This window comes from Miscanthus floridulus, chromosome 3 (assembly GCF_019320115.1).
Source record: "Miscanthus floridulus cultivar M001 chromosome 3, ASM1932011v1, whole genome shotgun sequence".
NCBI classification, from domain to species: Eukaryota; Viridiplantae; Streptophyta; class Magnoliopsida; order Poales; family Poaceae; genus Miscanthus; species Miscanthus floridulus.
In genome coordinates this window covers 125,177,152-125,190,084 of record NC_089582.1, presented here as the reverse complement: position 1 = coordinate 125,190,084, position 12,933 = coordinate 125,177,152, and the positions used below count along the sequence as shown (strand labels likewise).

Genomic DNA, 12,933 nt, shown 5'->3' with positions numbered 1-12,933 from the left:
GGCGATGTCCGAGCACCGAGGAGTCCCCAGCGTATCTAGCGATAAAGCACGAGCGACAAACAATCTGGTCAACTGGTCGGCGATGAAGTGAGCATTGAGTAAAAGTGACCGGCGAATAGTCCGATCAACTGGTCGGCGATGAAGTCCATGAACCTAGCGGTCCGACCAGTTGATCGGTGGAAAAATCCGAGTACCAGGTGGTCCGATCACGTGGACGATGATCCTGCAATACAAATATGTAGAACGGGTAGTATGTGATGTAAAAATATATGAACTTCGGAGAAAATCAGCAATGGCGATGAAATAGCGTATGCAGCTCGGCGATCAGTTGGTATGAAGATGTATTTATATTTAATATAAACCGCCTGACTAGTTAGTGTGCAGCTGAGTCTCCAACCCTAGCTAGCCCGTTAACCATAACGCGGAGCGCGGAGCCCATGTGCGTGTAGGAAGAACAAAGCGTCGCTAAAGAGCCGCTACCGACCATCCATAACGCAGAGGGCAGACGCTCGTGCACATGTAGGGACGAGCCAAAGACAGGGCCGTCTCTGGGGACATCCGAGCGTCAACACGACAGTTCGGGGGTTCGTAAAATTGTTTGGAGAGCAAACATAGAGAAAATAGCTCGGAGAAATATTATGGTGATATACGAAGATTGGAGAATATTTAGAAAAATATTAAAGCGTGACTTAGCTTTAGACAGAATGTCTGGTCGACGGCATATGACATTATCTGGTCGACGACGCGGGCAGCACGCTTAGCGGCTCGCTTGATGGCTAGAACGAAGTTGATCTCGTGTTGGAGTAGGACGGACGTAATCGGAGCTTGGCGGTGTTAATCCACGTACGAAGACGTGCGCCGTTGTTGTCGAAGGATGTCGATGCGATCCACTGAGTTGCCGCGAAGGATGTTGATCTTGAGTTACGCCATCTGGATCGCCAGGGATCTGCGCGCACGAGCCCCTATCTGGCGTGCCAACTATTGACAAAAGATGCTCAGCAGTCCTTCAAGGGGTATCCCACGAAGATAGATTGATCGGTGGGGGTGGGCGTAATCAGAAACCGGATGGTGACACAAGGCGCAGAGACAGCGATTTAGACAGGTGCGGGTTGTTTGATCGATGTAATACCCTACGTCCTGTGTCTTTGGTGTATTATATTGAATATGAGATGTATGAAGATGTCGACTAGTGAAAGGTCCTTATTTGGTTTTGGTAATTGAGTGACAACCTAGGTGGACTAATTGTGTTTATGTGAGATACACAGGTGATTAGTCCATAGGTATATGTGTGTGAGCAACATATGCCATAAAGGTGAAAATGAATTGGAAATGTTGCAAAGCTCACACATGTGACGATGAAGGAGCTTAAATGCACATGAGACATGACATTGAGTCATGTGATCAAGGTGGAGAAGATCAAGATAAGACTTGGCTTGATGGACCGGTTGCAAGCGTAAAGGGCAAGTCAAAGGCTTTGGAGTGATGGACCGCGTGGCGGTGAAGCTTAAGCAAGACTTGGCGCCAATGGACGATGGCAACGGTGAAGAGCAAGTAAAGTCAAGATCGATGAACCAATATGATCACGTAATGATATAAAGTGGATCATATCATTGTTGATCGTGTTGGTGCATGTGTTGCATCGACATTGGAGGAGATGGAATGGAATGCGCAAGGCAAATGTATAACCTAGGGCATTTCATTTCATCGGTCATAGGTGTGTAGAGAAGTTTATGACCGGGTTTAGGATAGATGGCCGTACTATTAAGAGGGGCAAACTTGTTTGCATATCGGTCATCTAGTGCCACTCGAGTGATCTAACTTTGCATTGTCGCTAGGATCGAGTGGCGTGGCAAGTTGAGTGGCTAACATCCTTTGGAAAATGTTTATGAAAATGCTAACACACATACACATGGTGGTGTACACTTTGTGGTGTTAGCACATTTACAAAGGAGGAGGTGTTTGCAGGGTTGAGATGGGTTTGAGTCCCTCTCTTCGCGGGATTCGGCGCTTTCGGGAAAATAGAATGCCTATTTTCTATTGTGCCAGATGCAAATTCTTGTGGTTGGCTCTTTGGAGCAAGGGTGAAGAAGTTAGAAGAGAAAACGAGTTGGTCGCGAAGACGCTGGCGTCGGTCAACTGACCGGACGCTGGGTCTGAAAGCATCGACGCTGGCAGGGTGCATTCGGTCAGGCTAACGTACGGTGACGCAGAAGCTGGAGTGTGACCGGACGTTGGGCTACGTCTGATCACGTGCGATCGGACGCGTCCGGTCGAAGAAATACGCCTCGGGGAGCTTACTGGAAACGACCGGACGCTGATGTCCAGCGTCCGGTCAGTTGAAGCTGCTGCGTCCAGTCAGGTCAAGTGATCATTGAAATTGGGACACATGGTCGTCTGTGGGCGACCGGACGCTGAGGTCCAGCGTCCGGTCAACACGACCGGAGCGTCCGGTCGGCCCGATTTTTGCCCAGTGAAGGAGTAACGGCTAGTTTAGCCCTTGGGGCTATAAATAGAAGTGGCCTTCGGCCATGGCCAGTGAGGAGCACCTTGGGGGACTTTATGTCTATGCTTGAGAGTACTTAGGAGCTCTCCATCTCACACATACTTGATAGCGATCATCCGATTGTGTGAGTGAGCGATTCTAGTGTGATTGCATTGTGAGGTTGCATCGAGTGGCACTAGGTGATCGAGTTGCAAACCAGTGGTGCTTGTTACTCTTGGAGGTTGCCACCTCCTAGACGGCTTGGTGGTGGTCTCCGTCGAAGCGCGCAAGAAGCTTGTGCGGCGCTCTGGAGAAGTGCTTGTGAGGGGCATTGTGCTCGCCCCGCGGGAGCCGCGAAGAGCAACTCTAGTAAAGCGTGTCATTGAGCTACCCTCACTCAAGGGGTAGGTTCTTGCGGCGCCCGACGTGCGGGCTTAGCGGGTAATGCTAATTAGCCGCCGAACCACTAAGTGAGCGATCGACACAACGGGGACTAGCGTGTTGGCAAACACGTGAACCTCGGGAGAAAAATCATCGTGTCAACCTTGTTCTTCCCGTTGGTTTGCGTCCCCATTACACAAGCTTGCAATTACTTTTATACATATTAAGCTTGTGTAGTTGCTCTTGTAATTAGATAGCTTGTGTAGTTTGCTAATTACTTTCTTGCTTATGTAGCATAGAAGTAGCTCCCTTGCGTGGCTAATTTGGTTTTAGTAACCTTGTTAGTCATATTGCTTAGTTTGTGTAGCTAAGTATTTGCGCTCTCTAATTAGGCATTGGTTGCCTTGTTATTGAGCATTGCTAGTGAGCTTAGTTAGCTTTGTGCTTTTGCTTACTAGCATGTGTAGGAGCTCCCTTGTTGCTTAAAGTACCAGTGGCATAGATTTGTGTAACCTCGCTCCTAGAATTGTTTAGAAGAGCTCTAGCTAGCCCGGCACCTTAGTTGCATAATTAGTATCTTTGCAAGGTGCTAGTGAACATATATAGAGGGGTGTCTTGGCTAGATCGATAGTTTTAATTCCGCACTTGTTTCGGCTAGCCAACGTGATTAAGTTTCAAAAAGGACTATTCACCCCCCTCTAGTCGCCATCTCGACCCTTCAACTAGGGGACCCCTGCCTCTTCTTATATACTCTGGAGGGGTATGGTTACAAAAAAAAGTATCATATTTGGTACTATATAATATCTTACGGTGCACGTCGACTAGTGCCGTGCACGCCTTGATCTTGCGGGCTAGGCCACCTCTGAGAGTGCGGCTCGTGTCTTGTCTTAAGGATATCGAGGACCATACCCCCCACCCCATATGAACAGTCCTTTGGATGCTGCGTCACTTGGGATCTTCTCTTTGTATTCATCGATCACCTCCTTGTACTATTGATCTTCCTCAGGATCGCGCTCAATAATAATGCTCGTATCTATGTTTACATGAAAAATGATAAGTATACATGAGAGAAATGCATAAAATATGGCAATGCATATGCTAGGTACATGATGAGAAATATAAGAAACCAGTTAACACGACATTAGTCAGTCAGGAGATATATTTCTCCTATAAAGTATGTGAAATAAGCTTTTTAGGAAAATGGATATTTGTAGTAAAATGCTATTTTTTAACATTTGGTATGCCCTTAAGCCCGGTTTGATTCGCTTCTTTTTTCATCTAGAATAGTATTTTTCTCTCACAAATTCCTTCAAATTCATCCAGATTCTTCTAGATTTCTCCCGAATTCCTCTAAGCGAACATGACCTAAATTTTAGAGAAAATTATTATTAGTTAACGCTATATTTTTTTAATATAAAAATTTTACCGCAGCAAATTATTTTCAAGAAAAAACTATTGTGCAAGTTTCGTGAGTTCTGGACAGTTATGCCTCTTATACGGATATATAAAACAAAAGGAATCGTTTTTTATATTATTCAAGCAAACAATTTTTGTGTGTGTTTTGATTCATAACAAATCCAAAAAAATAGATTTTTATTTTTACACATTTAGTTATTGCCGGTTATTGGTACCCTCGCACACTCGTCTTAATGAAAAACATTAAAATAGGTCAGGTTGTATTGTATCAAGCAAGCTACACTGACAGGGTATCTAGTTGGTGGACAAGACGCAGCAAGATAGACATCCGAAGATCATCACAATGCACCCCACAAAGTAGAGTTCATCCTCGAGATAACTCCATTTATAGACACATGGGCCCCGTTCGTTGACCTGAAACTTAGCTAAAAAACATTGTGTTCGACTAGTTTGTTGTGAGAGAAAAATATTGTTTAACTAGTTTGATGAACAATAACTTATGAGTGGGATCAACGGGCTGGCTGAACGAGTCCAGACCAGCGAACACCACAAATTGTTGTGATCCCTGCTTGCAGCCGACCCCGTCCTAGCAACGTGTGGGTCCTACCTAACGTAGGTACCATCTTCATCTCCAGAGACATCCCACGACCCCGTCCCAGCAACCAAACACACAAAATTCCATTCCACGACCCCTTCCCAGCAATCAAACACACAAAATTCCATTAAAAAAATACTAGGATAGTCCCAGAACCAAACACACACTCCTATTCCATCCATAGATACTATTGTTATTTCTCCCCCCGTCCACCGTTGCCCTAATTTAGGATGGGACCCAGTTGTTAGACGCGGGGCTGAGTTTCGCCACAAAGCTTTTCTTCCTGCAAGACCTTTGTCGGACTCGGGCATGTTGAAGACCAGCCTGTTCGTTTGGCTGTGGCTTGTCGTAAACGATCGTAAATTTCCAGCCGGAACAATATTTTTTTCACACAAATCAGCCAACAGTACTTCTTCACGAACCAGCAACGATACGAACCAGCCAACCGAACAGGCTGCGATTGCTTCGTATCACTCCACACTCCCGCACAAACCACCTCTGCTTATTCATTTATTTTGCAGCTGATCTCAAAACACACGTATCGTAGAGTACAAACTCATTCGTACCACAATAACACTTAACACATGATGGCACATGTAATGGGTGTTGAGTTTTAGTGATTTTCCCAAGCTACAAGACCCAATTTACTACCACCGCAGATGAGCTCTCTAAAGTCCAGGAATTGATTCAAGGTTATATTTCTCCGATGTCGTCAGTCCGTTATCCACCCCTGGCTGGGTTCTTGATTGCTCCAGAACATTCAGCGTCTGAAGGTACGAGTAGGAGGCATTCCGATTGGGAGGCGGGGGGCTTGGATTGCTGATCTTGCTTGCCAGGAAGCGCCTGACGAGCCCTCTGAGGAATGGAGCCATTGTGTCTGGCTCGTACTCCAGAAAATACATGATTCCTCCCATGCACATGCAGAAGAGAGCCACCTGCAAACGTTGCCAAGTTACTGTTTTTGAAAAATGTTGGCGCATGCTATGTTGGTGGATCCAGGATGCTAAGATAGACTTTATACTGAAAATGAAAGGTTTACAAAGAAAAGAAATCTAGCATATAGTACAAGATATACTTAAAAGCACAAACATCAAAAGTTCAGACCCCTAACTTTGTATTGTCAACAGCAAGGCCAGAAATAATTAGCATGGTCTGCTGTCATTTTGGAAAAAAACAGTCAGCTCAGAGTTTTTATTCATACTCGTCACAGTCTAGATCATGCTAAAATAATTCAAACATGAAAGATCCATCTGGTTTCTAAAAAACAAACCACCAGTAACTGCAGAATTTGGACCCTACTTGATGCACAATTTTGCATCATTGTATAAGATTTTGTCACATTTGAATGTTTCGCTTCCTTGCACTCACACCAAATTAAAAAAAAAAAAAAACTCAACAAGGTGGTCAACAAGTGACCATGAAACAATAACCATGCCATTGTGCACTACATCCAACTAACATTCAATTGGATCTTGCCATACGAACACCACTGAGGAACTATCACTGGACAATAAATCACTATCTAAAGCTACTAGCCTATAAAAGTGCACGGTCCACCATTTGTGAATTGCACAGATTAGCATAAACCAAGGGAAGACTACAAGTTACAACTAATTGTGCCTTGGGGTGCTTTAAGCGTTATTCACCCTCTGTAGCAAACCAATAACTGCTTCAAACAAGATTCTGTCTTACAAGATCCTTTGCGTCATAATGGCTAGCAACATAATGTGCTCTATCACAAAAAAATCAAATCCTTTTGAGAAGAGAAATGTTGTTCACTTTACCTCTTGGATTACACTGAATAAAACTAAATAACTAGAAAACAGATTGCAAAGAAGTGAGGGGGGAAATGGGCAAAATTACCTCAGCATTTTTAATATTTGGGAGCAGGTGGCGGTTGATCAATATATACCATAGAGAATCTCCAGCACGGGGAAGCACATAGAGGGCTAGCTCAGCCCTTCTAGCTTTCTTTTCCAAAAGAATTGAAAGACCCGACATCAAACCAGCAAACCAATACACAAGTTTGTGGTCTTTGTTCGCAACTTTTCGGTGCAAACATATAGCAGCCTACCACCATGCAAGAACGCTATCAGAATCATGAAATAATTAAGTGTGAAGTAACGTATGCTGCTATGTATGATTACCTGGAATATAGTGACAAAGGCAGACAAAAAGGTGGTGGAGCGAACTGCACCCACAAGAGCACGCCAACAAGTTGCCGTCGGTGATTCCAAGAACTAATGTTTTTTATTAAAAGGATTGCATGAGTCAGTGATGTATACATCAGCAGTAAGCAAGACTACATATGGCAAACAGCTATACTATACTAGTTTCGTTTAGTTGTTAGCGCTTGGGAAAATATTTCCATTGACAGAAAAAAATGGTGCAAGCATATTGAGTGTAGCAAAATTCAAGCATGTTATGCAAACACAGTAAAAAGATAATGGCACTATATAACTGTAATCATGTCGAGGTAGGTTTCTGCTTGAGGCATAGTTATGTTGGAGAGAAATAAGTTGCACACAAATAATAGCAAGGACATATCAGTAGCTGAATCTTAAACAGAATAAAGAAATAAAGTGGCTAGTGAATTACCTTTTGAAGACGTAGGACAACAAAGGGCACAAATGTCAATGAGAAATATAGAGGGAATGTTTTCTTGAATGTTGATGAAACAACATTAATATTTTGAGCCATGCATGATGCTCTGTCAGGATGGATCACAGAACAGGGGATAATGGATGGATTTGTTGTTAAATTTATCAAATCCAGATTCCGCTTGTTTGATAAATAGGCTGAGAGGGCAGTTAGATCCACAGGACCACCTCTGCAGCATTCTCTGACAATCCTGTAGACAGGTTCTGCTACTGGTCCTGTCTTGAGGATAAATTCTTGGTACGACTTAGGTAAGCTTTCAGGCCTCATAACAAAAGCATACATAACCTGGAAACATAATCCTGGTGATTACACAAGCCTTTCCCACCATAACAGAATCATATTCACATAAAAAGCAAACTATAGTGTTAGGTAGCTTCATTTTGTTACCTGGGCACATGCCAATGAAAAAAGCAATGCATCTCCATGTCTCCAATGGCTTCCCCAAAAATGAAATTTGTTCTTAGATTTTGCAGAATTATATGCACACTGCAATTATTATATTAAGCAGTAATAAATCAGTACTGCCTGTATAATTGGCCTTCTATAGTTCTATCCATTTTCTCCACATGAACAAACTGTTTAACTGTTAATGACCTGAGCGAGCCTTGCCAGAAGATATAGAGATAGAGTACGCCTCCTACTTGAATCATCCAGTGCTAGTATGGCCAATCCTGCCACCGAACCTGCTAATATTCTGCTCCATCACGCCCTTCAGTTGAGTCATGGATATGATTTGAGGGGAAAAAATATAGAAAATAGCCTAGTATGGACCTATTAGTGACTACCAAAGGTTAAGCCCTGGTTAGATGCACAAAGAAATGCTTCTAACAAACCAAAACCAGAGCTCTGTGTTGAAATATAGGCAAGGAGTCATAGCATATAGCCACTTACGCATTGTACGGTGTCTCCTTTTTCCTAAATCTCCTAAGGAAACATCGAAGTGCATGATATGATCCAGTGAATCCGCCAAAAAGCAACCCTACCCGGCAAGCTTCCTCTCTTACTATAAGATCTTTCTCTGAAACCAGTTGCTGTAAATCAAAATGTATTCAAATGAGTATACTTAATTGAAATAATGAAACATGGAGATAGGGAGACATTAGTTGTGGGAAAGTATTTGTAAATAATGAACCAGTAGGTCAGACAGTAGTGGCTGAGCAGTATTTGTTTGGAATGAAGCGTGGACAGTCTCAAGGCACGAAATAGACCAAACCAACGCATACCATGAGACATTCTGTAGACATATATCAGTCAAAGCAACCAATTCAGCTCTGGCATGTACTGGCTACTAGAATATGCACTACAAATGCTGCAACAGCTGGCTCAAATATTTTAAATTTTAGCAGTTCATTGTCACCGATAGTCCAATCTAATAAGCATTGAGTTGAGAAAGCGAAAGCTGTAACATCAGCAGTAGCAGCATGTAAACATGAATCGTCAATTCCTTCTCATGACATTTTCATCAGGATGCGAAATCGTCAATTCTACTCCAATCAACCAATCAAACCAAGGGAAGTACATTTGCATAATCCAATCCCAAGCTCTCAACTGAATCCCGCAGCATCCGATCTAATTACGCCACGATGCGAAGTTACAGGAGGGGTACCTTAAGGTCGAGGAGCGAGCCATAGGACCTGCGGCGCACGAGCTTGAAGGCGCGGAGGAGGATGCCGATGCCGACGCGGACGCCGTACGAGAGCAGGAAGCTCTGGCACAGGTTCCCCGCGGCGTGCGCCGCGCACGACTCCCCGTCGTGGCCGCACCCCCGCTCTCCCTCCCGCTGCTCGTCCCCCTCTCCCTTACCGCCGCCGCCCTGGTGCCGGTGGAGCTCCTCGATGGCTTCCCGCAGCCGCTCCTCCGCCTCCCGCAGCCGCCGGGCCGCCGCCTCGGACACCGGCGGCTGATGCGCGGCCGCGGTGGGTGGAGGCGGCGGGGCCGCTGGGCGCGGGCCCAGGGTTGGCTCCGCGCCGGCGGAGAGGTCGAACGACGGCGTCGAGAGGAACGGCATCGCCGGCGACCTGCCGCTCGGGCCTGGGCCTGGGCCGGACCGGGCTTGGACTCAGGGGACTCTGGCGGGTCCCTTCGCTTCTCTGTTCTGAGGCCGCTCGCTTTCGTCGCCGGTCGTCGCGCTCCGAGATTGGGCGGACCACGGATGATATCTTTGATGATGCTAATAAAAGAGTGGCGGGGTCGTTACGGATACGGACTGTACTCCGGCATGGCATCGCACGGCACGGGACGGGAACGGAATTGTAGGTTACGCTTACGCTGTCGTCCTGTGGACATACCGGAGCAAAGCCATTGTGAAAGATGGACAAGATGATGTTTGATGTCCTACCATTTCATCAGTTAACTAGCACATCAGGACCAGAGTACTCTAGGTTCCATTAAAGAAAGTTGCTTAGTTCATGTTAGACCAAAAGTCTATTATATATGGTCAAAATACGTGGGCAGTCATACGAAGCACGACAAAAAGGGTGTATATATATATATCCTACCAAAAGAAAAACATGTGTACAGAATGCCGCTGTAGATTTTCTTTTTGAGAATAGTTATTATAAAATAAAAGGGAGTTGTCTAACGTAGGATAAACTTTGATTAGTCTCTCTAAAAGTACGAGCTCATTGTTCCATTTACCTTTGTGCATTTCCATTCACACGTGACATACCACCATATGGTTGTGTTATCTACTAAAAAAATTGTGATACCACATGTAGTATCCATTAGAAATTGCATGACACGTGTATCTTTTGATTTGGCAACCTTTGTCTTGCATTATTCCTTTCGTGCTCTCTCTTTTTTCACTTGCCAGATCATGACAAATATTCATGTATGGCCACGGGCAAAGACCAAAGGCTTGCCAGTCAAAACCCATGGTCAGCCTTCAAAATTGGCGTTTAAAAATAATAGAGTTAAATGTACCATAGGTTTATTAACGTATACGGGATTTCACTAAGGTCAATCAAACTCTAAAAAATGATTTTCAGGTCTATAAACTTTTTAATCTATTCACTGCAGGTTCATACCCTTCTATTTTTACCCTTAGATTCAACTTTCGGATCTATAAACTTTATAAACGATAGATCCATACCATTTTGTGTGGCCCTTAGATATAGCGTGGCATATGGAGTCAGCAACTAATATGGGGTCTAAAAACAAGACCTTAGCTACACGCTTCTTCTTCTCCCATCTTGAGCTCCCCTATGTTGAACAGTCGCGCTTTCATCTAGAAAAGATAACAACACATGTCCATGTGACCACATGGCTTATCTCAGCCATCCATCCTAATACACACTCCGTCTCAACCATTGAATGCACCGCATCCTTGGATCCACATCCATCCTCACACACACACCACATCTCAATCGTTGGATGCATATTATGCGACTTTGATAAGCCTTGTGATCATAAGGGCATGTGGAAAATTCACTTGTGCTTGCATCATTCCACTACTCGATGCTTGATTATGGGGGTATGGCCCCCAGCATCCACAAGACAAGACATGGGCCGCACCATCAGAGGTGGTCTAGCCCACAGATCAAGGCGTGCACGGCGTTGCTCGGCGTGCACCGTAAGCTATTGTATAGTACCAAATAGGATACTTTTCTTGTAACCCTGCCCCTCCAGAGCATGGGCGGATCTGCCAGGGGGGCTGCCGAGGCTCAAGCCCCCCCTACCCTGGCAGCTCCATTGGAGCCCCCCTTAGCCCCTGCATGAATTTTTCAGCCATTAACAACAGGGAAGAAGGTGCTGGAGTGCTCTCGACGGAGGTTGAAGATGAGTTTCGAGTTGAAGATGAGTTCCCAGCCCCCCTAAATGTATTTTCTAGATCCGCCACTGCTCCAGAGTATATAAGGAGAGGTAGAGGTCCCCTAGTGGATAGATCCATACATCTCAATGCAATACATCAGAACACGGGATGTAGGTATTACGTCATACTGACGGCCGAACCTATCTAAATCTTGTGTCTTGGTGCTTGTATTACCATCTCACTCCTGATCTCGCTCACCTCTACGACAAATCTACCATTGTGGGATACCCCTCGGTGGACTGTCGAATATCTTTTGTCGACAGTTGGCGCGCCAGGTAGGGGGTGTGCGTTTGATCCCATGGCGAGCCAGATGGACCTCAAATCAACAACGTGTTCTCGTCATCAATCTCGTGGAGATCCATGTCGGTCCATGATGATGATTCATCGCTAGCTACACTAGCCCCCGTGACAGCAGATCTGATCTCGGAACCACCTCCAAGGTCACCTTCACCAACAACTCATCGTCCGCTAGGTGCTCGCCGTCAACGCCAACCAGATAACGCCATACGTCGCCGACCAGACTTTCTGTCTAAAGCTAAGTCACGCTTTAATATTTTCTGTCTAAAGCTAAGCTACGCCCGGGGACTAGTTGTCTGCTCAGCTGGTCTTCTACTTTCTAATCCTGGCACCACATGACTACGTCACCTACTGTGAGGCTCAGGGACTAGCTGTGGGGGTATGGCCTCCGGTATCCATAAGACAAGACATGGGCCGCACCATTAGAGGTGGCCCAGCCCAAAAGATCAAGGTGTGCACGGCGCTGCTCGACGTGCACTGTAAGCTATTGTATAGTACCAAATAGGATACTTTTCTTGTAACCCTGCTCCTCCAGAGTATATAAGGAGAGGCAGAGGTCCCCTAGTGGATAGATCCATACATCTCAATGCAATACATCAGAACACAGGATATAGGTATTACGTCATACTGACGGTCGAACCTGTCTAAATCTTGTGTTTTGGTGCTTGTATTATCATCTCGCTCCTGATCTCGCTCACCTCTACGATAAATCTACCATCGTGGGATACCCCTCGGTGGACTGTCGAGCATCTTTTATCGACATTGATGGTGCTCGTAATGCCAAAAGAAGTTGAACGTGCGCTGATGTAGGTGGCAGGCTCGATCTTGAAGGGTTATGAGGATGCTACACTAGCCGAAAACAAAAAAAATCGACCTCATAAACCAGGATCTACTGCTAGTTATAGATCACGGGATTACCACTAGACGCGCAGGTGCAGCGGAAGCGACTCGATGTAGTCGTACGCGTCGTAGCAGTGTCGTGCAGTTGCTAGGTCGTTCGTACATCCGTCCCCTTCGTGCGGTTCATCCTTGTGCTCTAGATGCAGCACCTCCGAGGTATCCACATGTACAGGGAAGAAGCATCATGCCTCCAGACTGCTAGGTCCACGAGGAGCAGCAGGCACGGGCGTAGGATGGGTGGTGGCGGCTGCCAAAATGGCGTGGATCCCTAGCACCGTTGCCCACCCTACTTATTTATAGGCGTCCCTAATGAGCTCCTGAGTTGGAGGCCCATTAGTAACCCTAAGCCTTGTCTAACTCGGATCCAATCCGAATTAGGCTTCCAGCCCC

At 45.5% G+C, this 12,933-nt stretch overlaps 1 protein-coding gene across 1 annotated transcript; it reads right to left on the bottom strand.

Annotated features, from left to right (window-relative positions):
- Window positions 1-5,355: 5,355 nt before the first annotated feature.
- Window positions 5,356-9,703, bottom strand: LOC136546801 (uncharacterized). The gene is made up of 8 exons (XM_066538772.1): window positions 9,142-9,703; window positions 8,427-8,566; window positions 8,130-8,229; window positions 7,923-8,021; window positions 7,473-7,820; window positions 7,022-7,114; window positions 6,738-6,944; window positions 5,356-5,809 (listed from the first exon to the last, which is right to left on the bottom strand). Exons 1-8 carry the CDS (start codon window positions 9,541-9,543, stop codon window positions 5,543-5,545), a joined length of 1,656 nt encoding a protein of 551 aa, XP_066394869.1. The 5' UTR covers window positions 9,544-9,703; the 3' UTR covers window positions 5,356-5,542.
- Between the last annotated feature and the right edge of the window lie 3,230 nt (window positions 9,704-12,933).

Coding starts and splice junctions, on each gene's coding strand:
- LOC136546801 (XM_066538772.1), bottom strand. CDS start 9,543: ATGCCGTTCCTCTCGACGCCGTCGTTCGACCTCTCCGCCGGCGCGGAG. Junction 7,115..7,472: donor TTGTCCTACGTCTTCAAAAG/GTAATTCACTAG, acceptor AAAAAACATTAG/TTCTTGGAATCACCGACGGC. Junction 5,810..6,737: donor CAAATATTAAAAATGCTGAG/GTAATTTTGCCC, acceptor CAACGTTTGCAG/GTGGCTCTCTTCTGCATGTG.